This window comes from Anguilla anguilla, chromosome 12 (assembly GCF_013347855.1).
Source record: "Anguilla anguilla isolate fAngAng1 chromosome 12, fAngAng1.pri, whole genome shotgun sequence".
In the NCBI taxonomy this organism is placed as follows: Eukaryota; Metazoa; Chordata; class Actinopteri; order Anguilliformes; family Anguillidae; genus Anguilla; species Anguilla anguilla.
This window is the reverse complement of record NC_049212.1, coordinates 20583377-20610631: the sequence shown is the minus strand read 5'-3', so window position 1 is coordinate 20610631 and position 27255 is coordinate 20583377. Positions and strand designations below refer to the sequence as shown.

General features: G+C 39.4%; 1 protein-coding gene across 2 annotated transcripts in view; it reads left to right on the top strand.

Moving 5' to 3' along the window:
• The window catches only part of si (sucrase-isomaltase (alpha-glucosidase)), a 53792-nt gene that overhangs the window by 8418 nt on the left and 18119 nt on the right, over positions 1 to 27255 (top strand). For both annotated transcript variants that reach the window (XM_035386272.1, XM_035386273.1), the window contains exons 8-29: positions 262 to 361; positions 715 to 827; positions 1749 to 1874; positions 3434 to 3565; positions 3934 to 4050; positions 5965 to 6078; positions 6388 to 6472; positions 6778 to 6895; positions 7080 to 7251; positions 8292 to 8408; positions 9719 to 9873; positions 9994 to 10078; positions 16159 to 16215; positions 17956 to 18080; positions 19019 to 19107; positions 21211 to 21260; positions 21839 to 22009; positions 22535 to 22675; positions 24079 to 24285; positions 24534 to 24688; positions 25524 to 25692; positions 26622 to 26718. In XM_035386272.1, coding sequence (XP_035242163.1) covers positions 262 to 361; positions 715 to 827; positions 1749 to 1874; positions 3434 to 3565; positions 3934 to 4050; positions 5965 to 6078; positions 6388 to 6472; positions 6778 to 6895; positions 7080 to 7251; positions 8292 to 8408; positions 9719 to 9873; positions 9994 to 10078; positions 16159 to 16215; positions 17956 to 18080; positions 19019 to 19107; positions 21211 to 21260; positions 21839 to 22009; positions 22535 to 22675; positions 24079 to 24285; positions 24534 to 24688; positions 25524 to 25692; positions 26622 to 26718 — 2695 coding nt within the window. The remainder of the gene's footprint in view (positions 1 to 261; positions 362 to 714; positions 828 to 1748; positions 1875 to 3433; positions 3566 to 3933; positions 4051 to 5964; positions 6079 to 6387; positions 6473 to 6777; positions 6896 to 7079; positions 7252 to 8291; positions 8409 to 9718; positions 9874 to 9993; positions 10079 to 16158; positions 16216 to 17955; positions 18081 to 19018; positions 19108 to 21210; positions 21261 to 21838; positions 22010 to 22534; positions 22676 to 24078; positions 24286 to 24533; positions 24689 to 25523; positions 25693 to 26621; positions 26719 to 27255) is intronic.

Below are 27255 nucleotides of genomic sequence, written 5' to 3'. Positions count from 1 at the left end.
TACACGCAGACAACAATGCATTACTCAGGTAGTCAGCTGGTCTTTGTTATGTGGTCTGGGTGAACAGGTTCCCCCCAGACTCTCTCACACATGCAATTAGGTCTCCAGCACTCGCATGCACATGGCTGGATATTGTGTGTTCATATTGACCACGTGACGTATATCCATTCATCGATTCTGGCCGTGTAAGCTATGCTTTGGATGTAAATTCTGGGTAATTGAACAGTTATCTGATTAAAAGGTTATCCCCTCCTCTTCTAGGGAACCCATAACCTCTATGGTGCATACACCTTTTTCCTGTGCCTTGAGGATGAGAGCGGAAAATCATTTGGTGTTTTCCTTATGAACAGCAATGCCATGGGTAACTAGAAAGATAATTCTAGAGCTATTCTATTTTTGTTGATCCCATTTTCAGTCTACTCACCATAAGATGCACAAAATTGAAGGAAATGAGCAATGCATCGAATATTTGACATCGTCTGTGCTCTACACGTGGATGATTATTTGAAATGTGTTATCTTGTCTGTTACACAAACCTGTCCTGACATTTTAAAGATAATGGCATTTTATCCTTAATTTAACCATTTCAAATGTGCATGTTACTGTGGAGGCCATGACACGATTAGATGTTTCCATTTCAGAACTTTTCTTTGAGGGCTGTCATGTTTGGTTACTTTAGCAATGTTTAACCACTATGGTCTTGTTCTTACAAAGAGGTAACAATTCAGCCAGCCCCAGCAGTTACCTACCGGACTATCGGAGGCATCCTGGACTTCTATATTCTCTTAGGAGACACTCCGGAAGGAGTGGTCCAAGAGTATCTTGAGGTAAGAGGCAAGAAATCAGTTCACTGAATGCCAGACTTTATTTTATTGATTTTCCAATGTGTGCTGCTGTAGCAGTTTACCCTTAAATGGTCACCCACCAAGCCCTGTTCTAAATGTCTAGAAAAGACCTTGCATTTCTAATGGAAGTAGAATAGAAAATACATCACCTCGCAAAAAATCACTAGATAAGAAGCAAATACCTCACCAACATATTTTCACCCAACCACAAATGCACACACACACACACACACACACATAAGTGAAGTATGAATGTTTTTAAAAATCATGGTGAAGTGCTGTGGGCAACCAAACAACTGCATTTTTATATCATGTAGTATCATAAGCATAAAATGGTTAGCTTACCAAAGGGTAAAGAGTAAATTCTAAATTATTTCCAATATGTAATTTATTGATAGCAATTTATTTATTCTAGCTGCAAGTGCAGAAATACCAAGAATTTATTTTGGAACAAGCTAGGTAGTGATGTCACAAGGTTGGTTTGTCTCATCTGCTGAAGCAATTTCTGTTACTGGACTTCTGACTTCAGTGAGATCAAACAATGAATAATTTCCACATCGTAAAAAGTTATCAAAACTTTCTTGAAAACTGCCTGTAAAGTTATTGCTTACCAGTTATCCAGTTTTGAAAGTATTATCATAGTCACACGAGAGGTTCAGACGTTTTGTCTTAAAAAAGTATGTGCTTTGTTTTTGAAAAAGTAAGATTGGGATAATAATAATAATAATAATAATAATAATAATAATAATAATAATAATAATAATATACCGTTCAGTTTCACTGCATGATTATGAATAGCAATTCAGTTTAGTTACTTAAACTATCATTGATCTGGAGTAGGGACGTACATAATGACATGCAGTGGCCATAAACCTGGTTAAAACCGGTCTCCCTTTTTTCCAGCTGATTGGCAGGCCTGTGATCCCACCCTACTGGTCGCTGGGCTTCCAGTTGTCGCGGTGGGACTACGGAAGCCTGGAAGAAGTGAAGCTCACTGTGGAGAGGAATCGTGCGATTGGGCTGCCTTATGTAAGAACCAGGCTCGCCTCCTTCCACTGACATGTGAATCTGCATCCCCACATTTGTGTTTGTTAGAGTTCACTTTCATTCACCACTGTGTTCAAAACCTATGTTGAGGGATTAAGTCTGATGTAACTAAACCATTAAATTATTTCCACAGCTCCATATGTGCTCATGTTTGCATTATGAACATCAGCATGATATATATATTGCTCTTGTATCCAAGTTAAACAATAATTCACTTTATTTATTAATTTATTTGTATCGTTTCAGTTTCAGTGTATACTTTTTATTAGCCCAGATAGTTCTTTTTGTGCAATTAACAACATTTTAAATGCTTGAGGAATATCCAATGACCAGCCACGGTATCTTTTTTCTTTAGACTGTAAACCCCAAAATATCCCTATATCAGCCATTGTAAAGCAGTCAAGTCCTCAGAAACTATGCACACAAATTGAAAACATACACTAAAACTAAAATGATCAATGACCCAATTGAAAATGCACTAAAATTGAAATATTATCAAAAGCCAAGCTAGAATATCCTTTTAAAGTCACAACCAATACTCACATTGGGTTGCTAGCAAATCATTAAACATTACCTGTAAATTATTTGTCAATCAATAACACTGTAACCATAAAATTTTTTTAGTGCTCCAGGCAGCTACAAAGCAGACTTGCATGGTGCAATAGCCTATTACCAGGAATAAATTACAAGGCTGGTGCAATTTTTTTTTAGCTGCGACCACAACTCTATAGCTCTGTCTGTCGGTTGGTTGGTTGGTTGGTCCATGAAAAGTTTCCCACCCCGTAGCGACTACAGTTTTCGCCCCAGGAGGCTGAAATTTGGCATGGACTATTGTGGATTCACGCTTGTTTTTCATTGAAACCACATTTAACTTTATTTTACATTGAGATAAAATAATATAGTTTACAAAATACCCTATCAAGGGTGGGAGCATAGTCAGCATTTAGGGCTGTATACAAAATACAAACCTCAAATTGTTTGTTTGTATGTGTGTATGAGTAAGTGTGTGTGCACATGTATGTGCATGTGTTTCCCTCTAGATCTTGTGTATTCATCAATTTGACTGACAATGCACTGCAGTTCACCTAAACTAGAGTCCGTTGTCTAATCAATATAGACATAGTCAGTAATCGATTGTAAAAGAACGTGTTTGCGTGTGAAATAAAAAATGAATACCGTCACAAATAACATTCACATTCAGTTGGGAACACTGAATCACTTAGATGGGAATCCTGATCAAATATGATAGGGCGGGCATAATTATTCTCCGCTGATTCATTGCAAACTGATTACTGTTAGCTATGAACTGGCAAGAAGACATTACCATCTGGAGAGTGGCAAGGTGGGACATTTACAATTAATATGTAAAGCCCAAAATTGATATGAAATACTATTATGAAAACATATTTTTAAATGAGGAAAATTGCACTAACAAAGTGATATGTATTTATACCAAATACTGTGAATAGGAGCAGTTCAGATCTGTAAAGTCAGTGAATATATTAAAACTTGCTCTTTTATTATATCATTCTGTGTTATAGGAAATCCAATACACGGACATCGACTACATGGAAGACAAAAAAGACTTTACATATGATACAGTGAAATTCAAAGACCTGCCTCAGTTTGCCGATTACTTACATGAGTTTGGTCAAAAATATATTCTCATATTGGTAAGTGTAAACATATTGTAGTGCTGCCATCACATTAATAAAGCATTTTTAACATGTTAACAAGTCTACCAGTACATACATACATACATACATACATATGCATGCACACACACACACACACACACACACACACACACACAAATAGACACACACCTGTTTTGTAAATCCACAGTAGAACCTTGGCGATATGATTGTCAGTGCTTCAGACCCGATCATTGTATAATGTGCTCCCTGCTTATATTGATTTGATTGTTTTTTTTACTTATAAAATTACATAAAGCAAAAGCTAGAAAATGAGAGAGAGCTTCTTAGAAAGCAAGACTATAAAATACAAGTTTCACTAACTCAATGAAACATGTCTGCCTCAGGATCCAGCTATTGCCACCAGTCGGAGGGTGAATGGGGCATATGGCTCATATGACAGAGGCACGGTGAAGAAAGCCTGGGTCACAGAATCTGATGGGAAAACACCACTAGTGGGAGAGGTAACCTGAACAAAAGGTGCTGGGGCAGGGTCGTTGGGTCAGGAATGTATACATATAGGGTAGGGAAAGAGGAGGACAGAGAGGTACACTGAGTGGTGGAGTGAGCAGCAGCAAGTAGCCAGTGACGAGAACCAAAACTACACCCGTAATAAACTGTAGAATCTCCTCTATGTGGCTGTACTTTCATGCTCCTCAGGCATTTGTTTTTATGGCTGGTTAAAAACCAACCCTTTCTCATGAACGGAAGAATGAAGAAACAATAGATAGCTTGAAACTGAATCTATGAAGTAAAGACTCAAATATGATTACTCACCTTCGGGGGTATATCTAGTTTCTCCACTGTTTCTGTGCAATGAGTGTCCTCCTATCATGCCGCATCTAGGCCAAGGCTCTGTTACTGCCAATATTATTCTGAAAAAACCTACTTTGAAAAAGTATTAGAGGTATTCAATGTCATTTTACTTGGTTATATAAAATCCAAGGGTCAAAAAGAGGGGTTTGTTCAATCAGAAAATAAAATCTTTGACTGCTCTTTGTTCAAGCGAAAGTCTGACTGGAAGGTCTTGTTGAAATGTAAAGAATTGATCTCCCTACACCCCTGGCGATTACCCGGGGTAACGGGCAGTGAGCTGCATCTGTAAACAAGCAAGAACGCAACAGTCGCTGAGGAGTGGGGTCAAGGTTCTGCTGTGCTTTCGCTCAGCAGGAAGTGGCACGCATGCCAGCCTCCGTTGAGCTCACATGCACGGTGAAGCTCAAGTGCCCGACATGGTGCTCTGGCAGGCCCATATGGAGAGAGAGGAAGTTGGATTAACTCTTCGGATGGATTTTATCCTGTCATATGGTTCCTTTGTGTATGCAGAATAACAAGTAAAAGTGCAATAGACTGTAGATTGCTTTTTATTATTCCCTTTATCAGCAGCCATACGGCTTTGATTACTTTTTATTGTGGTGGGGCTATAAAAGTGATATTAATCATTATATTTACGTCTGATTGGAAGTACTAAGATAAAGAACATTGTCCATTTAATTTCAGTTTTGCTGTGTCACCAATTTAAGCTATCTAGAGTGAATCACTCTTCGTCCATTATATTAACAGTCCTGCTGAATTTACAACCTAGTCAAATGTCCCTGCAATAATTGTTGTCTTGTTAAGCTTCCAAGCAATGAATTTAGGTTCTGTGTCTCGTCTCAAATTCCTTCCTTTTCACAATCTTAAGTTCAAAGATCATGTTTTTCCTTTTCCTTTGGATAAAATGAATCTTATGGCACGTTTGCTGATGGAACTGTGGTAGCAGGACAATTGTAATTCAGCTGGTGAAGCAAAAATGATTCACGCAGAATTACTCTAATTATATGTCTTTATTTGCATATATATATGTTAATTTTTTTTTAACATATTTATAATTTAATTAGAGTAATTGCACAGGATTTCACTTATGTCACCTATGTTTGGACAGAAGCAAATGTAGTTGAGAGAGAGAGAGAGAGAGAAATCCACTTCCCTCAGAAGTGACACCTTTACATGAGTCACATGTCTTCAAGCACATGTTGACATGTGTTTGTGCGCATGAGCGGGTGCTACTTTAATGTGAACAGACAGAAACCTCAATATAACATCAATAAAAGATACTGTTTCACAACCGGGTGTGGCTCAACCTTCACCCAGTATCTTTACCTGGGAGTACCTTCTAGTGGAAAGCCTGTTGATGGTGCTGGCCACTGAACTCCAGGATTAAGGACCGTTCCCTAAGCATATGCTCATAACTAGTTAGAATATTTTGAGTTTTCCTTTTTTGTCTGCAGAACTATTCCTTTCAGACCTAACTGCATTATTGTTTTTTTTTTTCTCTACTCTTCTTCCTCTCTCATTGCTTTCATCTTCACCTTTTATTTTTTCTGATACTTTTGCAGGTCTGGCCAGGAGAGACAGTGTTTCCTGACTACACCAATCCTGCTTGCATTGAGTGGTGGGCTGATGAGATTGAGAGGTTCTATAAGGAAGTGAAGCATGATGCACTCTGGATTGTAAGTTCCCTACGTCGATTGCTCTGGTAACTTCTCACTTTTCGGTTGTTTTATTGCACACAGGCGGAACTCAGTGCTGCTTTAACACTTAAAAGCCTTGTTCTTCTATCTCAAACTTGCTCTGAAATTACATTATGTAGAAAGAGTGCACTGTGTATTTATTTTTGTGTTTGAAGCTGTGCTTTTTCACTCATGGGTGTGCTTGTTTAATAACTAAATCAAGTTAATTAATGGATGATTGCACAAATTCTTATTGTAATTTAAACAAAGAAGGTTTTGTGTACTAAAGTTTTACGGAAATTTCCAAAGGACATGAACGAGGTGGCAAACTTCAAGAAAGGTTCTACCAAAGGATGTGCTGCCAACAATCTGAATTACCCACCTTTTACTCCAAGTGAGTTTACTAATCTACCATCTGAATCACCCTCTCTTCACTGCATTATTTAACCACAGTAATATATAGCTGTCACTTTATTCAAAGTCAGTTTAATGCACCAGAAACTGTATAACCTCCCTCTAGTCTGAGTGATTTTACAAAGTAACTGTGGAGTCTGAAATACCCTGCTTTGCCGAAGAGAGGGTACTAAAAACAGCCACCTCACAGTCATATATCAGACTGCATGAATACACTGTTCTGTGTCGAATACCACCCCCTGCTGCCTGTTTACCTCTGGAATGCTTTTGTGTACTTTATATAAGACATCCTGGATGGTGTCATGTACAGTAAGACTCTCTGTATGGATGCCAAGCAAACGTGGGGTGACCACTACGATGTCCACAGCCTCTACGGATACTCAATGGTCCTGGCCACAGAGATGTAAGTTACATTTCTCATTTGAATAAGGTTCATGAGTTGATGGCTGTTGTAAATAGATTAAAGTCTCAAAATTTTTGAAGGAGAAAGGAAAACATTGGCTGTGTGCTATGAGTTCAAACTGTCAGTGAGTGTCATCCTTTCTTCTTCTGTTTTTCCCCATCCTGTCTTTCCCGGGTGACCCCAGTGCTCTGAAACGAGTGTTTGGCAACAACCGAACACTGATGCTCACTAGGTCCTCCTTCCCCGGGGTGGGCAAGTACTCTGGCCACTGGCTAGGCGACAACGCAGCCAACTGGAATGACATCAAGTGGGCTATCCCGGGAATGCTGGAATTTGGTCTTTTTGGGGTCCCTTATGTGAGTGTATGATCTACTCTACTCTACAGTGGATTGAGGTAGTGGGGTTCCAGACAACCAGTGAGCCTGATTTCAGTCCTAATACCTCAGAGCAAAGACTTTAAAATTTACTTCATTAAATATAGTTTCCTCTAATATAGTTTATAGTTTTATATGCCTAAAAGAATAGGTCATATAACAATGCAAAACAGTGTAACTCTTCCTAACTTGGGCCATTTACTAAACAACCAAATAGTGTTATTATTTTAGGAGAGAGAGAGAGCCTGAGAAATGTCAAGTTTGGTACAGGAAGTCTCCAGAAGGGACTGATGTCCAGAACAGGAAGAAGGTTAAATACAGTTGCAGGAGGCAAGTGGCAACATACAGTATGCATTCAGCGGAGTAGGGTGATTTTCTCATATGAAATTAACAACCATTTGCATCCCGAGAGACCACGTGAGATTAACTATCAGTTAACTATGTAATAATAGAGTAATCAGGGTTGATTTGTTATCAGCTGATAAAAGCTTAAAACATTTGGTACTGGTTGATAAGGTTAGATTACGGCCAATATGATGGTATAAAAGACAAAAGACATGATGCATGGTGACAAGGCAAATTAAATGAAAAAGTAGCCTAAACATATTCCTCTGAACATCTTATTTATTATTGTTAATTTATTATTCTTTCCAGCCAACTCACAAACTCATTAACTTTCTAGACTTGTGCTCTCTACTTAATACTGACGAAAGAAAGTTGAAATATTTTATTATACAAATAAAATTAGTTACACTTTTCCTTCAGCAGTTGACACCTTTCTAATCTGCTTCTTCCATGAATGTACTGGTTATTAATCTTGACTCCATAATTTCCATATTGTGTGCCAGTTCTATGTACTAAATTGCATTAATTGATGAGTTATGTGTTGAGTAACAACTAAAGCCAGCATACCTTTCAATTCTCCTGGCCCAAGGTAGGCCACCCTTGAACTTTATCGCAGTGGAACTATAACTGCATTATGGCCGTATTAACCTGATCTACATCTATATACACATTCCCAGATTGGTGCGGACATCTGTGGCTTTTTTGACGACACAACAGAGGAGCTCTGTCGCCGCTGGATGCAGGTTGGGGCGTTCTACCCCTTCAGCCGCAATCACAACGCGCAGAATTATAAGGTGGGCTTTTATTTAATAATTTCTTCCTTCCTCATCATTGAATTAGTGCAGAGAAGCAATAAGTCATTCATTAGTAGACATTAACGGGAATGCCATTCCCCCATGTGTTCTCAGACAAGAAATGATGACGAATTGACGCTGTTATTGTTCCCAATACGAGATGAATGGTCCTTGACCTTTTGTGTCCACTAATCACCTGATTCAATTTTAGGCCCGAGGTAAAACTCTTCTGTCTCAAAACATAAGCAATCACCCAGCAATAAGAGAGAAGCGATTCACAGTGACCTTTCAGCTCTCATTCATCTGCCTCCATCTGTCATATGCTTGATTTATGTCTGCTTCTTTTCTTTCCCTCGCATTCAAAAGATGCTTTATTCACATGAACTGCATCTGCAGTTAAAATAAATAAATAAATAAATAAATAAATAAATGAAATGTTTCCAGTACAACAAAGTGTTATTTTTTAGAGCAAGTATCCTGCGTTTTGGAAGGTTCTCTGTTAAACTTTTCTCTTGTCAGTTGAGGAAAAAACTTTTGTTTTTTACGCATAAAATCAAACATGTGACATTAAATAATAATAATAATGACTTCAGTCAAAAAAGGATAACACTAATGGTAACACAATAATAACATACATATGTAGTATGCTGGGGATAGATTTGTAAAGCAACAGGCTCTAAAAGTCACAATATGTAACTTTTTCTTTGGCTGCAATGTTATACAAATTAGTCTATATTACTACTAAAAAGAATCTTGTAGACCATAAGCCCAATTGCTGTTTGAATGACCTCAAGTGACAACAACTTGCAATGTCTTGTCTACAAAACCATTTAGATGGCACTTTGGCTACTATAATTTACAGTTTAGCTATTTACAAGATGCTTTTATCTAAAGTGACTTTAAAAAAGTACATTTCAAATGGTACAACTGGCAACCAACTATGTTATATTTCTTATTTATTGGCCTAATGTTTATTTATTGTGACTCCTGTCAACAAGCAGATCTAACCACAGCAAGTAAACTCAGTCACAAAAAGACAATCAAAGTAAATTAGAGTGTAGCTACCTTTAACTGAGCCGTAGTTAGCTTGATGCAATAGAAGAGCCTGTTCTAACTGGAAAAATAATAAATAAGTACTTATGAGACATAAGGTCGCAAGAAACTTTCCAGATGAAAGCTAATTTTATAATAGGATTTGGAAAATTAAAGGGTCGGGGAGTGATGAGATGAGATGTGACTGGACTCATGTAAACCCATTTTTCATTCACACCATGCTTCTCTTGCTCTCTCTTTCTCTCTCTGTCATACAGCCACAGGATCCAGCCTTTTTTGGTGCTGACTCATTGCTGGTGAACACCTCTAAGCACTACCTGAACATCCGCTACACACTCCTGCCTTACCTGTACACTCTTTTCTACAAGGCCCACGTTTACGGGGACACAGTTGTCCGGGCCATGATGCACGAGTGAGTGATTCCGCTTTTTTGTTTCGCCCTGTTCTATCTGAATACACCCTGCCTGCTTCCTGTTGCAGTGCAGTGACTGAACTAGAGCACCTGCATGCTGACCCTGTCTGTGTTCCTCAGGTTTTACTCAGACAACGCCACCTGGGCAGTGGACCGGCAGTTCCTGTGGGGACCTCACCTCCTCATCACGCCTGTCTTAGAACCTGTGAGTTTGCCCCGTCCCTCTGCTTGTCGGAGAAATATCACACACACACACATACACATACACACACACACATGCATGCACGCACAGACACAAACACACACGCATGCGCGCACACACACACACACGCGTGCATGCACAGACGCACACACACACACACAAGTGCGCACATTGAACGAGACGTACTGGCACAGTGCATGCCCAGACGTGCTTACACATCCAGCTTTAGTTGTCAGTAGGAGAGCTGCATTTGTCAGTAAAATATTCTGAACTGGCATTATAACCTCAGGCTAACACATAAGCTCCTTTAGACATCAGAAACCAGAGACTACCAGTAATCCTCCAGCCCACATCATATTCTGTTGCAGTATTTCCCTGACCTGGGTTGATCTCTCAATTTATTAGGTTTTAGTGAGCTGTTCAACTGAACTGAGTACTGGTCCTTATTTGACAAATCTACACAGATCCTGATGAATATTTTATATTAAAGAAATGTTTTTGGAGTTGTTTATGCACGTAAAGACAATGTCCAGCATACTATTGTTAAAAGTATGATTCATACTAAAAAAATATTTTTGACCAACAAATTATTATTATTTTTTTTTTTGACCAATAGTTTTGCTTGGCCTTGTTAGATTGTTAGCAGTTTATAATGAAAATGAGCCCCTTAAAGGGGTTATGTCATTATGAATGTGGTTATTACCACACATACTGTATATCATTCAGTGCTATTTATTTTTAGTGTTTTTTATATTTTATGGGAATTCTAGACAGAATTTTGCTGCTTATATTCCTTGTCCATACATTGACATTCGTTTTGAAATGAGGAATTGCCAAACCTTTTTAATTGATGAATAAAATCTGAAAAAGCCATTGAGAGCTGCCAGTGGGTCAATTAACATTTCTTAAGAAAAGGAAATTAGTGAATAACCTTCATGTTTATGGTAAACTATTCCTTTAATATTACTCAGATTAACAAACTTTTTGCAGTCATCTCTGTACTCTGACTTAATTCTTGACCACTTATTCCTGAGTAATTATTGTTCTTAATAGAGTTGAATACATGTGTGTTTTACTCATTTAAGTTATAGGTAGCAGTATCTTGCAAGAACAACCTCACATGTACAGTGCTGTCTACTAGAACAAATCCGTTTATTCTAACAGCCTTTATCAGTAAGAGAACCAGCTGCTGATATTCATAAAGCAGTGTCAATTCCAGGTCAGTATACAGATAACAGCTCAAGTCTATAGTAATTAATTGAATGCTCAGTGGAAACTCGGCATACATGGTGTACCCACAGGAGCATGTGCGAGAAATGGTGTTCTATTCCAAGCCAAACCGTAATGAGGAAAAAAATACCCCTGTGACCATAAATCAGTTCATCAGAAGCAGTATGTAGTACGTGCAGAGGGATGGGTACTTCAGTGGTTTATTTCTGCAGGTGACAATGTGATTGTAATGCATGTGATTGTTCCATTTGGTTTGGCTTGTTTGAACAGTCAGTCCCTCTGGTGTCTCCTCTCCTCACTATATTTAAATAAACGGTTAATAAGGGGGAGCGGGTACCAGGTGACAGTGAGACAGCGGAGAAAGACAGGATTCCAATTTGGCAGCTGCTGTAGCTGGGCTGTCATTGTCTTTTTGTTTTGTAATTTCAGGATTTAATTTACTTTAATTAGGCCCATTTGCAATTCACACACAGCTCTGGCCATTGTCTTGAGGAGCAGAATTCTCCCGGCCTGTCATAGGGATAATAGTGCAGGGCTGTGGGGGCGTGGCAGGTACTGTGGCGATGTTTGATGTTCATCACCAGCACACAAAAGCCGGCCCTGGGGGACACCCAGCTGTCCTTGCTTCTCGCGTTCTCTTCAATGAAACCATGGGCTGTTTAAACAGCAACAGAAAACTGGAGAAGAAAAAAAAACTTGCACTATTTGTACGAAAAAGGGAAATGGGTCCCGTGTTTCGAGGTGACCCGAACTGGAAAAAATTGATTTAAAGTTCATGGACAGATTAGCATGACTGTGATGCAATGTGGGAGTTGGGATTTATGGATTTATTCTATGAGAAGTTCAATTTGTGCCTATCTGATGGCATTCCCCAAACACTTCAGATGGCTTTATGACACATAGAGTAATATTGTGGAGAGCAACCACCTCAAAGCACTTTCTTAATTAACCTAGAAAATAGGTCTCAGAGCAACAAAGAATGAGACAAACACATTTCAACCTCATCAGCCAGAATCTATTTTACCCAGGGGGTTTAGTGCCATGCATCCCAGCCAATCAAAAAAGAATTACAGGGTGTGTGCTTGTACTTCCTGTGGGCCTGACTTGACCTCCTCTGGGACAGATCCCCATTGGGACTTTCTTCCTCTATAATTTTTTCCTTCCTTTTTCTTTTTTTTAATGAGAGCATTGACCTCATTACGGAGAAATTAGAATTGAAGATAGATTGCGGTCATGTTAAAGTGGGTGATTAATTGCCAATTTAACATGTCCCCTCACACGTTACAAAAGAAGCGAAATAGATCACTCAGATGAAAACTGGGGCCCGTAGAAGTTCAGTCTGGGACTTGTGAAAAGTTTTTGTGGAGTTTACAGTGCATGGTGGGAGCTTCACTTGTGTCCCAGGAGAGGTGATGCTCAGGTGCCCCATTTACAGAATAAAGGTTATGCAATACCGATAAAATGCTCATGCACTTCAGCTGGTGGAGTCACTTCCTTCACAAAAGCATAATTAGAGTGTGGTATGGGCGACGATGAGATGCAGGGTGCTTAAAAGAATGTCATTTGCCCTTTCTGTATCAAGGCACTTGCATGTTCCTCCAATGACATATCAGATCCTCCAGATCATAAAAGCAGCAAAACTCAGCCTCATCTTATGAGAGACTTGGGAGATCTCCCGCAGCCCCCAGCGTCTCTGCCACCCCCGCCTCCTCCCCCTTCTCCTTCTCGCTTCTTTTATTTCCAAACAAGTCCCCTCATCTATATTCACCTAATTATTTTTCTGACGGGGGCCGTTCTGACCATCAAAGCCAAATTGGATATTCTCCAGCACGGAGGGGTCAACTTCCTGCTGGCCTCTCACCCTTTTAAGTTCTCAAATGGGAAACGGATCCCTGTTGTGACTGTTTGTGCATCTGTGGGTAAGCTAACACGAACCCACGGTTGACAAACCTACCGTGCACCTCACCACAGAGTGCGCTGCTGCTACAGCAGCCGCTGGTGTCCTGTCTCATTGACATCTGCTGTTTGGGTAGATTTCAAGCCGCTCCTTTATTTGGCTGCCTTAAAACTACAACTCACAAAACTGTGTTTTAAATTCCTGGCAAGGCTCTGAAATTAATACCATTGTTCCAGTGCGAACTTGTTACTGAAAACCTGGGTCCATTTATTTGGATTTAGAAAGGTGCCTTGTTCCAGTTCACTTTTTCGAAGATCATGAAATCAAATCAGTTCGTCAAACCTCAGTAAAACAGTTTATTCAGTTTCAGTGCAAGTAAGAACTCAGACTGAATAAGGTAAAAGAGACCAGAAACATTTTTTATATCTGCAAGCCTTATGTTCACTGCATATTCAGTTTTCAAGTGTCCACTGAGATTTGACACTTTCAAATTGCAATGACTGACTGAGTGAGAAGTCATCACGTTTATCCTTATCTGAGATCCATGGCCTCTAGGAATGGTACATTACTCCCTTTGTGATGTAAGAAGCCCATTATTAGTTAGCATTGACATTAACACCTGCACCCACCAAATGCGGGTAGGATTCGGCAGTGGTATGTAATTCTGTCACTCTTAGCAGCCACTTTGGCGGGTGAACTTTTGGTAGCATTTTCTATGAAAAAATAAAAATTGTTGTAGTTTACAAAAGGCATATGAAATAAGTCCATTTGAGGTGATACTACATGGTACTACAACTCCCATGAGCACTGGGTGCACATTATGTGCTCATCCCATTGCCCATCCACTTTTCCCTCTCACTCTTGCCTCTTCAGTTAGCTCAGCTGGGAGTATAGTCTCCTTGATAAGAAGGTGAACACAACGGCACAAATAAACATGTGTGCTCACTGTGGCTTCAAACTGTTTTTTTAGTGACATTACATGCCAGTGGAGAGTACAGATTCAGATCCGGTGGTTATGACTGGAAAACACGGAATGACAATGATTGCCACCCCAATCACAGAGAACAACAATGGCTCGATAAAGGAGCATGAACTCCAACAGACAGACATCCATGATTCCAAAGTCTCTTTAGTTTATTTAGCACTGCATAAAAAAGAAAAAAGAATGTAGGCTTGTCTGCAGTGTACGGTCAACACTGCACTAGTATTTTGTAATTGCAACTTAAAAATAAGAGAAAGAAAAATTCATAAATAAAAAATAAATAAATGTACATCTGCAGAGCTTCAACATTGACATTATTAAATGCATCTATGCACATTATGAAAAAAAAGAGAAAAAGCCGCATGTTATCACAAAGTGCAGGTTCAGCAAGATACAAATCAAACATGAAGGCCAGCAATAGCTGGTATTTCTTGAATCGCACACTCAGAAAAAGAAGAAAAAAAGAAACAAGTTTATATGACATTAAAGATTTTAATGTTATAAATTTTGCAAATTAGGATGTGAACGATGCATTATATTCACATAATGTTCAATACCATAAGATATAGGCTGGTCTCCTCAATTAGGCTATAGGTGAGAAAAATTATTTGCATCTCAAAACTGTGGATGCATGTACTCTTCATTATCCACACTGATATTTTAAGAATATTCATGGCAAAGATGTACAATGCACAGATTTTGTAATGCAAACAATCTTAAAGCATGTGTAGGCTGCTTAGTGATTAGTTTTTCCACTTACTCACTTATGTACACCTACACATACATTTTCAAATTACCTAAATTAATCAATGAATTAATCTATGTATTTATTCGTTCATTTATGTATTTGTTTTGGGAGGGGAATTTTGGCTGGTGAAAATGCTGAGTGGTTAGTGATTTTGAAATCCACTAGCCACAGTGACTGGTGAACCAAAAAGTTAATGTAAGTTCAAGTATCATTTTGGTGAGGTAAGCTCCCATTCCAGACTAGATGGATTGTTTGCATTGCATGTGTATTCAAAGTATGACCTTACCAAGGACAATTCGAGAAAAAAAACCCCAAAAACATGTCTATTGATTCCAGATATGTTAGAGCACGGATATAGAAGTGCTAGACTGAATAAAAGCTCTAAAAGTAAAACTGTCAAATAGGGCTTACAATGAATAAAGAGACTGTTACTGTTGTTTTGGAACCAAAGCCACTTGTGCCTATATGGTATATTGAATAACATTTGAAATATTTAGAGACTGATTTGATCCTGCTAAATGTTGCTGTCTGGCTTTTATACTCAGTCAGGCATTTCTTTCTACAAGAGGAACAAATCTATTCATTTTTATTTCTTTACTCCTCATCACCAAAAAGCTGTTAGACCTCCATCATTTCATGCATGATTCACTAGCAGCAATAAAACAACCGCAAAATGCTTATGCAGCAGCTACCTCTGCCACTTCTGCTTTCATCTGTTTCCTCTCAGTTCCTTAATGATGGAAATCTGTGAAACATGAAATAAAATGACAAGAATGGAAAGAATGAGTGACAGCATTACGGATTATTCTAAGAGGTAAAAGAGTGGTAATGCATGTGCAAAATGTCTTGCACTCCACTTGCTCTTAAAAAAGGGCATCGCCCTCTCTGCTCCCTTTTGCATAAATGATCCCAATGTTGGCTCAACCAGTGGAACTTCCATTCATAATTTCGCAGGCTGTTGTAACATGGTTGTGCATGCATTTGTGTCTGTTATGCGGATGCATGCTTGCGATTAAGCGCATGTCCCATATGGCAGTATGCATTTCCCCAGATGGAAAATAATGATGGCTGAGCTGTTAAGACATCAGTTATATAATATATAGCTTTTATCCAGAAACCAACTAAGCATGTGCCACAGATCAGCTTCTCTCTGTAGTGTCTTATTTGGTTTGTTCCATATTCACCCTCTCGGAGTTGTAATTTAGTTGAATTGTTTAATTTTGCAGAATGTGGACAAAGTGTGGGCCTACATCCCAGATGCAGTGTGGTACGACTATGAAACGGTAAGCTTCCTGTTTTCCATGAAAGCTTTAGTTGGTCACTCTAGTTCAGGGGTATCAAACCTCAGGCCTGCCTGCTGGTTTTCAACATGTTTAAGCACACGTGATTCATTTAAGTCATTGATTGGCTAAAGCACCTGCAAACCTTGTTGTCAAGTCCTTAATTGGTTGCTGATTGAAAGGAAATCACAAATACCTGCAGACACTGCAGCCCTCCAGGACTGGAGTTTGACACCCCTGCTCTCATTGGTCCCTCTCCACTGAGGTATGGTGGGATTCCTAATGACAGAATGATGCAGAATTCTCAGATTTGTATATTTGTGCTTCATTACTGACTCTGTCATGATGAGTTTAGTTTCAATTTTCAAGGCTAAAATACAAAAATGTATTTTTAATATTTATTTTCTTAGCAGCCATTTTGTTCATGGTGTTTTACTATACTTAGAACCTGTACTTTTATCCTATCAGTAATGCTTAACATATTTACATGTGTTCTATAAACAATTTAGAAAGCCAGACTGCACTGGATCAGATTATGTAAAGAACCTTGCTCAAGGGTACAAATATACATTTCTCACCTTGGTATTCAATGCATGACACACAGGGCCAGAGTGAATTTCTCTGACCACTCCCCCTCAGTACTGTTCCCTGCATGCATAATTGGGCACATGAAGTTAACAGTTTAGGATGCTCCGATGTTCAAACATGGTAGTCCATACTAATAATCATGGAGAGCTGTTTTAACTGCCTGTAACAGAATCACAAGGCCAGCTTGTTATAGCACCTCTATATTATAGACGTTTGCCTTAAAATGTGGAATTACCTTATGTGCCTCAGATATACGAGCTGGCCTTTGACATGAATGAGTATGCGGTCACATTCAAGTGCTATTCTCTTAGACAGGTGGATGCATTGTTATATAAATGAATGTGTCAAAGAGGCTGGGGGGACACGGTCCCTAGCGGGTGCTTTGCGTCACTTTAAGGTTGATCTGATGGGCGATAAGAAGAACAGGCTCTCAGGGGGCACGCATTTGGGTCGAAACTTGCGTGGCCCCCCAGGGAAGGGGAGGGAGGGGGAGGTCATCAGAGGCACCGTCGATTAAGAGAACGGCTCCTCCCCAGCTGCAGACCCGATTTCGCGTTCCGCTCAGAGAGACGGAGGAATCTAAGTGCTCTTATCACGGCCGACAATGAAGCGCGATAGGATCTGAAATTGCTTATGACCGCCTCAGTGATTCGCCGCTCCCTCGAACACATCGACCCCTCTGAATACAAAGGCAAAAAAAAGAACAGAAGAAGAGAGAATACGTTTTAGATTCTTCTCGCCCCGATCAGTTGAACGGTTCCTCCAGGGAGTGAGAAAATTAATTGCACTGGAATTCATGTTTCAGCTGTACAGTGTCTTGGAGCCATTTTGGGTTTTTATATGGCTGCCTCCCATGAAGCAGAGAGTAGCTTTGGAGATGTCAAGATAATGCCGACCAACACCCCACCCAATTCCAAGACAGTACTATTAAGAATGTAGACGCAGGTTTGACTTTCAATATCTCTACAAAACAAGTGACTGAATGAACTTGAAAGAAGGGTCTTCACTCAGACAATGTTATTATTTTGTAAGTATATGTTGCATGCAATGCCATTTGTTTAATTTAGTGATTAGTAGTATTAGTATTAGTACTAGAGTGACTGATATAGTCCTATCCTGGTGATCTGAAATATCTTTTTACTCACCCTCAACCAGCAAGAGCGGCTGATATCCCGTAAACAGCATGTTGAAATGAACCTCCCTGCTGACAAATTAGGCCTGCACATAAGAGGAGGGGCCATTCTCCCAACACAGAGCCCAGCTGTCACCACTGTCTACAGGTAATCTCAGGGAAGTGTCTGGACACCTGTCTATATAGGCAAGAATCGCTGTGTACAGGTGTTGGCATTGGTAAAGCCATCAAAGTAAATGTCTCTAAACGCCTGCCCAAATAACAAATACAACTTTTACACAGTTTCACAGTGGGGACAGACAAATAACCATCTTTACTGTGCCGCAGAAATCACATGATGTTAGTAGCGATATAGGTCACATTCATAGTGTTTGAAATATTTTCTACATTTATGTCTGTACAGGTAAAAAAAAAAAAAAAAACCTGTCAGTAGACTCGTCTGTATCTGCTAATACTGGCCAGCATGTTAGTCTGTACAGGGAAGCATTTGTCTGTAGACCTGTTTATACAGGCAAACACATTAGCTCACCCGTCCATACCGATCTGTACATGTGTGCATGTAAGTGATTGTCTGAACAACAGCTTCATCTGATGTGCAGTCACTATCAACAGTGTTTTCTTCTGGAATATTTCTGCTGTCATCCATGTCTCTAGGTTTTTCTCATGGAGAGCTCTTCCTGTTTCTCAGGACAAACAGGTGTCTAAAGCACCTTTTAACCTAGTATATAAGAATGCTTTGAAGAAAGCGGGTAACCAGACCTGGCAACCTCTTTCAAAACAACAATTGACCCTTTTCAGTTCCTAATTTCTAATTTTCAGTTCCGTTTCTAAAGCATCTGCTTCTACAGAATATACAATACGTGACAGACATATTAACAGCACGTGCCCCTCTCCCCCAAATATTCCTTCTTGCTTATTTGTTTCACACTGGTTTTTGTGTTCATTTGAGATCCCTGACTCGTTCTAGAAAAATATTCAACTTTCAAGTACAGCACTTTTTTTAATGAAAAAATAAATAAATTATTTTCTTCCCAGTGAAAGATTTTGTGGGTGATGTAAGAGGGTTCTGTGCTCCTGTTCCCTCAGTCGGCGCAACCCCATGGGGCTGATCATTGCGCTTGATGACGCCAACAGAGCTGCAGGAGAGCTATTCTGGGATGACGGTGACTCTAGAGGTATTGTGGTCTGTTAATTAAAAGTTACGGATTTCTTTGTTTTATATTGAGTTCATTTCTAAGTGTGTGTGTGTGTGTGCGTGCATGCGTGCGTGTTTGGTGAGATTGCACAGGTGCATGTTTTTCCTTCAATAGCTTCTCACATTTGTAGTTATTGATTAACTTTCAGATGAAATTTCACAGGGAAACTTATCTGAAAGAGGATATATGATTAGTGTTGTGACAAGTCAATGTATAAGCAATGATAAATGTGTTTCTGAAGTCCAGAGTTCAATGGATTTATTGTTAGACAACCACAACCATAATTTGTCCTTCTACTTTTGCCAAAGGTGTACATGTGACCTTAATAAAATATTGTCTTATAGGCTAAGCCACCCTAAATATTGATATTAAATTGACATACCATCAGGGTTTTCAGCCACAGTTCGATATTGTTGCCAATGTGAAAAGAACATGATAATCACTGGCCATTTATTTGTCGAGTAATTCACTTTCGTGAAATCGGGAAGAATCTTTGAATTTGTGATTAGTGCCATTTGACATTCGACAACAAAAATATACTTTGATACATGGAGAATTCTTAATATCGTTGCTATTAAAGGTGATATTTCTGTGAAGCCTGATTGGCTAGTCGGAGTTCAAACATTTGCCATAACTCCCTCCTTGGTATCAAACTGCTTCCAGCAGCTGTCGACTGTGCTTTGAGAGCATGTGTTTGTTATAATACAAATTGTAATTGTATGCTAGTTCTGCTGATAGGGATTGCATTTCAAAGCTCGTCAGTTTCCTCCTTTAGCCAATTAAGTCTTCACAATGGAATAATGAGCTTTTGAGAATGAATTGGTTTTCTTGTATTTCCTTCCATTATCTATACCTGCTTATTCCTGGTCAGGGTCGTGGGGGGTGCTGGAACCTATACCAGCATGCATTGGGTGAAAGGCAGGACTATACCCTGGACAGGTTGCTAATCTATTGCATTTTCTCTTATTTTCTTTTACATTAAATTATTTTGAATGGAGGTTCAGAGCAGGTTGTTGGGCAAATAAGGTTTTTGAATTCAGCGGTTTTATTTTAACACAGTCAGCACTGTGAACAGAATAATGTTCAGTACTGTGAACAGAATGTTCAGTACTGTGAACAGAATACAAGTGGCATCAAGGGCTAAATAAGTGTGGCATCAAGGGCTAAATTAATTATGAGACACTAATTATAAATTGAATTTCCAAATTCATTGAGAGGTGGAGCAACATGGTGGACCAGACTGGATTAAAATGAAGAGGTTTATTAAGTTGCAAGACAAAGTGTTCAACATTTAATCTAAAGATAAAGGTTCAACAAACTGAATGCTACAGACATGGACTTTAATAAAGTTAGCTACAAAATAAATTAATGGCAGAAGGTACCAAACTGTAGCTTGTCTCTCTCAATTAAATTCAAAGAATGTGCCACAGCAAAAGACCAGAAACCTGCAGAGCCCATAACACCATGCACCAAAAGGCTGGGTACTAAGGCAATGGGCAAGAGCAAAAACACCCCAGCATGCTCAACAAGTGTTTGTTGTGTTTGTGACTGGGGGAGCTCATGCATAATTCATGATTGCTTAGGGGAGGACCAGAGAAAGACTGCTCTGTTCCCATTTTACACATTTTGGTTTTGCTCTGTCAACGTTCTTTTTGATGTTTATAAGGAAAATAAGCCTCTCCTGATGGGCGTTGTTGAGACATCACAGGTTGCTATGTGAGGTTTGTGAGAGACAGGTTAGGTGAATAATTAAAAGTTTGTGCACTACTATCTGAGGAGCTGAGGCCAGCTAATAAACAGACCATGCTGCAAGGCCAGTGGTACTCTCATGCTTCATTCTCTTGTGGCCTGTCCCAGAATTTCAAAGAGTCCAAATAAAAAATTATGAGATAGATTGAAAGGGTGTAAAATGGGCTAAAGTGATGATCCCCAGGGGACTGTCAGAGCCACCTCTGGACCCTTGTTGAATGTCCACACACACACACACACACTAGAAGTGGTATGTAAACTGTACCGTTTTGAGTCCTGAGCACTTTGTTTCTTGATATGGTTTTAAAATCTGTATTTTCACGTTATTTTCAGACACCGTGTTATCTGGCACATACATCCATTACAAGTTCTCTGTGGATTCTGTAAGTACATTTATGAATAATGATGTATTAATAATATAATTATCAGTTTGAAAATGCTTATACAGTTCTAGCATAATTTTATTTGCCTGCTATTTGTGTATTCATGATAAATACTGAAGCCTTTTTTTTTAAATCCATAATTCAGCCTTATAGTTTACACAGGCTTTATTGATTGATTGGATCATTTGCAAAACAGAATACATCAAAACAGAAATAGTGAAAAGTGTAAGGATTGTATTTGACATTACTGTGGCCTTGTAAACTTCCATAAAATTATATTTAAGCAAATTGTAATATGGCATGTTACATTAAGCATAAATGTAAAAAATACATTTACACTAATTTGTGCAAGGCCCCTCATATTTGACATGATATTTATATTTGCATAATACGTAATGGGTATTTCTGTAATTTGTGTGGAACAGGATGACTGTCAAATAGATTTTGACCTGGGGTGCACTTCCTTCATGCGAGCAACCTCTGGGTAATAGTATTGAGGTATAACTGCCCCTTTTGGAAAAAAAAGTTCAGGCAGTAATATAGTGTTAACATGTGGTCATGGTGTATCCACCACACAGGGTGTTTTGCAAATCCAGGCTCTGAAAACAGGTTACACCGATCCCAACAACTTAAAGTTTGAGACCATCACCATCCTGGGTCTCAAGATCCCCCCTTTTACCATCACGGTCGGTGGCGATAACACCACCTCAGTACCGCCTGAGAACTTTGCCTACAACAGCACCACGCAGGTACGTGACCCACCACAGTTTTTGTTTTAGTGCAATGTTATGTGCACCAGACCAAGCTTCCCAGCCCAGAGTATCGGCATTATGTGACTTGGAACAAGCTCTTAAAGGATGTGTGTGATTTAGTTTCTTTTTTTTTTTAGTGGGGAGGTTTGCGAAGGGGTTCCGTGAGGCGGTGGGGAGCGGGGCACAGGGCAGGAGATGAAGTGGATAAAAAAGGGGGGGTGCTGAGCACGGGGCCGTCTCGCCCCTCGGCGTGGAACAGCCTGTGCTCGGCAGCGGATCGGCGCCGATGAAAGATACTTCATTTGGAAGCCCTTCACTCTTTCATCTTCCTTTTAAATGAAGCTATTTCCAGTGACCTTTAGAGCCCCGAGGTGGCTCGGCAGGTGCCAATTAAGCAGCACGTGAGACGAGCCGAGCCGTCTGCCGTCGCGGGGACGAGAGCGCGATTCCTCCTCCCCGTCGACCTGGGCGGGGGTATCGACGAGCCTCGCATTGATCTCGATAATGACCCCCTCCTCGCAGGTCCTGCACATCACGGGGCTGCAGCTGCAGCTGGGTAAGAACTACACGGTGCGGTGGGACGAAATGATTGCGAGAATTGATTGCCACCCCGAAGAGAACGCCAACGAAACAAAATGCAGAGCCAGAGGCTGCATCTGGCAGGTGCGTGGAGAAACAAGCCATTGTTCATAAGGCACCTGCACACCCTTAAGCTTGTTGACAAGCCAAGCTAGCAAATGGGCAGATACTCGTCCTGGGCAGATAATCATCCTGAAGCTTGATTGTTTTCGTAATTCACCAGTATGGAAAGTTACATAAGGATCAAACTCATTACCTCACATGGTTAAACTAAGGATCTCCTGCACACCTCTTGTGTTTGAATAAAATTATATAGTTATACAATTTGTATTCTTGGTTATAGTGACTCTTGTGTAATGTTAACCTCAATGTAAAGCGTATGTTAAAACAATTATTAAAGGGTAATTACATCACCTCCTTTATAATGGAACATTTTAATCTATGCCGTTAATTCAACATTTCTGAAATTATATAATTTTATCAGGAAAAAAATGGTAATAAAACATCTTGGTGCTGCCCTCTAACCTTTTGTACAATTCTTATTGCATTTCACTCTGGCCCTGCCCCAGTCATGATATCTGAGTACCTATTTACTATTATGTCATGTAGATGTCAATCAAGATATCCAGTTGGAAAATTGTTTCCGCCCACAAATTCACCCATTTACTTTTTAATACAACGGAGCACTGCTGGCACCTGATTGCCTAGACTGGTTTCAGTCCAACACTTCTCAAACTGAAAAAAAAAACATAGTGGCTTGTTAATAAACTCATATTCCAGCTAAACAGTCCACTAAAGATATGTTTCTGAAAACATCTGAGGTGAGAAATAGGCCATGTAATTTCTGAATCTTGGTTCATGTTTGATCTGCAGTGCCTTGTTTTATCCAAGTATCATGAGCCTATGCTGTACAAATAATTTGCATATAGAATACTTTATGCAAATCAGATGAACACACCTACTCCACCCCAGGATGCATTTTTCTGAATCGTGTGGTAGGCGGAGCCAGACTGAAACAGTGAGTGCAATTACTCTTTAAGTGTAAGAGAATCAGCAGTCAATGGGTGAACTATATTTATAGGTTATTGGCAAGTTTAACTAGGCAAGATAGGCTCAAGACCATAGATTATTGACTGCTATTGCTCACTACATGAAAAATGGGTATGAGCCAATCAAATGGCTTCCATTGTAAAGCACCGACTGATTAAAAACAGTGATAAATGCGTAGCACCACCCACATTGAGCAAATTGTACAACAGGACAACATATTTTTGATGATTGTGAGTAGCGTGTATGGAACTGGCTAAAATGAAGACCAGTTCACATTTTTATTTAACTCATGATACAACAGAATTTTTGAGGTTCTTTTATCCTGAAATCTTTCAAAAAAAACTATTTCATTTTATACAACATAAGAACGCATAATTATGAGAACAGGCCAGTCAGCTGATCGAAGCTTGTCATTTACTGGCTTTTTTATTTTGCAGCCAATCAACATACCGGGTGCTCCCTGGTGTTATTACCCCGAAGACTCTGGTTACAGAGTGGAAAACGTGCAAGAACAGAATGGTGGCTTGTCTGTTGATATCCGACGGAACATCAAGCAGCAGGCCTTTCATCGACAGGGGTCACCCGATATTGACCTCCTGAGAGTAGAGATACAATACCACAGTGGTCACATGCTGCAGTTCAAGGTGTCTGTTCATTATTTCATCATATCGTATGATGTACACTATAATGTATACTTTACCTATATCTCTGCATAATTTGGAAATATGCATTTATAATAAATAGTGAGACAGAGGTAGATTGCATTTCTGAGACTACGTTCATGCTTCCAGTCCATCCACAAAAATGAGGACAGTTTAAATTAATATCAACACATATTCATTTGAGCAGTACTTTTTGATGATAACCATTTTTTCCTTTGGCCTTCTTTAAGGTATATGACCCTGCTAATAAACGTTTTGAAGTCCCTGTCCCTCTAAATGTGCCGAGCACACCAGAGACAGATGAGAAGAAGAGGTTATATATCGTTAAGGTGATGGACTCCCCCTTTGGAATCCTCGTGGTGAGGAAGAGCACAGGAACAGTCATGTGAGTGACACCAGTGAACCACATCATTTCTGTTTCCTATTTATTTGAGAGCAGAAAAATAATGTTCTAACAAAGTCTATACAATAATCATATGGTGAGCTCTGGATTAACTTTGAACGCTATGTCCTAACTGGAATATTTCAAATTTCATTATAATGTTCACAAAACAGCATGACAAAGAACAGAGCAGTTCCATAATATTTTGGACAGACATATTTTCTCACTTGTGTTCATTGATGATGTAACTGTTTATAGCAGCAGCAGAATTAATTCTGAACAGTACAGAAGCATCTTATCTGCTCAAGTTCACCCAAATGCCTCTAAACTCATTGGACGGCTCTTCGTCCAACAGAAAAGTAGCGATATGAAAGATATTGCTAAAGCAGTGGTAACCAACCCTGTTCCTGGCGATTTAATTTGGCATACCTGACTTAATTAGCAGCTCAATAAGATATCTAATAGTTGAATGAGGTGTGCTTTGTTAGGGTTAGAGTGAAAATCTATAGGAAGGTAGATTATCCAGGGTTGGTTACCACTGTGTTGAAGCAACAAAGGAGTTTTTCAAATCTAAAACTAGACAACTCAACTAGACAACTGGTCCTTTTAGTTGGCAAATATGAGCACTGCATTTGTTAATTTCAATTTAGCTTTCTGTGTCAAAACAAATATCAATAAATACATAAATATCTTGGTCATTAGGTAATGTAATTACATTTAATATTACTCCAAAATTGAAAATAAATGTTCTGCCATTTCCTGTTGACAGTGTGGAATTTCTGACAATGTTTTTACCTCTGCCTTCCTCTCTTTCTTTACCTCTCTGTTTCTCTCTCAGATGGGATTCTGCCATCCCTGGCTTCACGTTTTCTGACCTCTTCATTCAGATATCCACTCTCCTTCCCTCCGAGTACATTTATGGATTTGGGGAAACAGAGCACCAGCAATATGCCCATGATATGAACTGGCACACGTGGGGCATGTTTGCAAAAGACCAGCCTCCTGGAGTGAGTGACTCAGACCATTACACTTACCCACAACCTCTCCCTCCCACAGCCGTTTCTTTCTGCTCCTCCCTTTCCATTCATGCATACGCCTGTCAAATATTCCTTCCTATAACTGATGTCATCTGCATCAAGGGATCCTTCAAACGAGGTCAATTGATGCCACGTTCTAAAAGATTACAACTTCACAAGAGTTTTCACCATTCCATCAGGGAAATAAGTGTTTTTCATGGTCAATAAATAAAAATATACATTTATTATTATTATTATTAATAATAATAATAATAATAATAATAATAGTTATTATTATTATTATTATTATTATTATTATTATAATATTACACAAGGCATTTAGTGCAAATCCAACATCAAGCAATTAGGACATTTCTATGTATTCTATTTTTATTCTGAATATTAGCAACAGTAAATAATGTAAATGTATGGCATGGGATGTGGATTATGATTGTGATTAAGATTAGAACAAAGTAATCAACACTATTCCCTGCTATATGCTGCCATTGTAACAATTATCACAGCATTGTAATTATGAAGTTATCAGGGCTCCTTCCTGAAAAACATTTTCAAACTTCTCATTTAAGGATAAATGTCTCTCTGCAGTCTTGGCAGCAGTTTGGTGTTTCCTGAATTGTTTCATGCTGCATCAGGCACAAACTTCCCATAGAGGATCTTGGAAAGGTGTGCCATCATTAGCTATCAGCCCTTGTTAGCAGACACGCTAATGACCTTTTCCTCCGAAGCACCCCATCCATCATGTCCACATTCCAAGGGACAATTTTCCTCAAAGCCAAATTTTCAGACTTTGACACCTTGCTTCCTAGAATGTGACATGTCAATAGTGCAGTCTGGGGCATGGCAATGGTGTGTTGCTAATTTTTTTCTCTCTCGTCACTTTTTTTTCACTTTCTCCCCAGGACAAAATGAACTGCTACGGTGTGCATCCCTTCTACATGGGATTGGAGAAGACTTCCGAAGCCCACGGAGTACTGCTGCTCAACAGTAATGCCATGGGTGAGGCCTCCGCTCATGCCCCATGCTTTGCCCACATCTCCCAATTTTACCTGGATACATATCAGAAAAAAGCAAAGTTCTTTTGGAGAGAAAATCTCCATCAGTGAAAAAAGTTCTAATAAGTTAATGCTTTGGTTAGTAATAACACTCATGGGAATGGACCTGAGGAATGCAAAAGTAATATTTTCCATGATAAATAAACACTACTGATAATAAAATGCGGCATTTACAGAATGCTAGCACTGTTGCGTCATATACACATTTCTAAGGCCTAGAGTTGATTTCAGGACAGTGTGAGGGTGGCAGTGACAGTGACGGCTGCTGGAAAGCACATGTTGAACTCCACGATGTGACTGCTAAAATCATGAGACTCATGAACCGTCTTGTTTATGTCATTTTTTAAAGGCCAAACCATTTACACCTCTTTCATTCCTCTCCCGAGGGGGAATCCGCAAAAGGACCGAGATGTTTTTATGCCCGTTAGACCATTGCAAGTACCAGAAAAAAATAAATAATACATATGACTCACAAAGCACC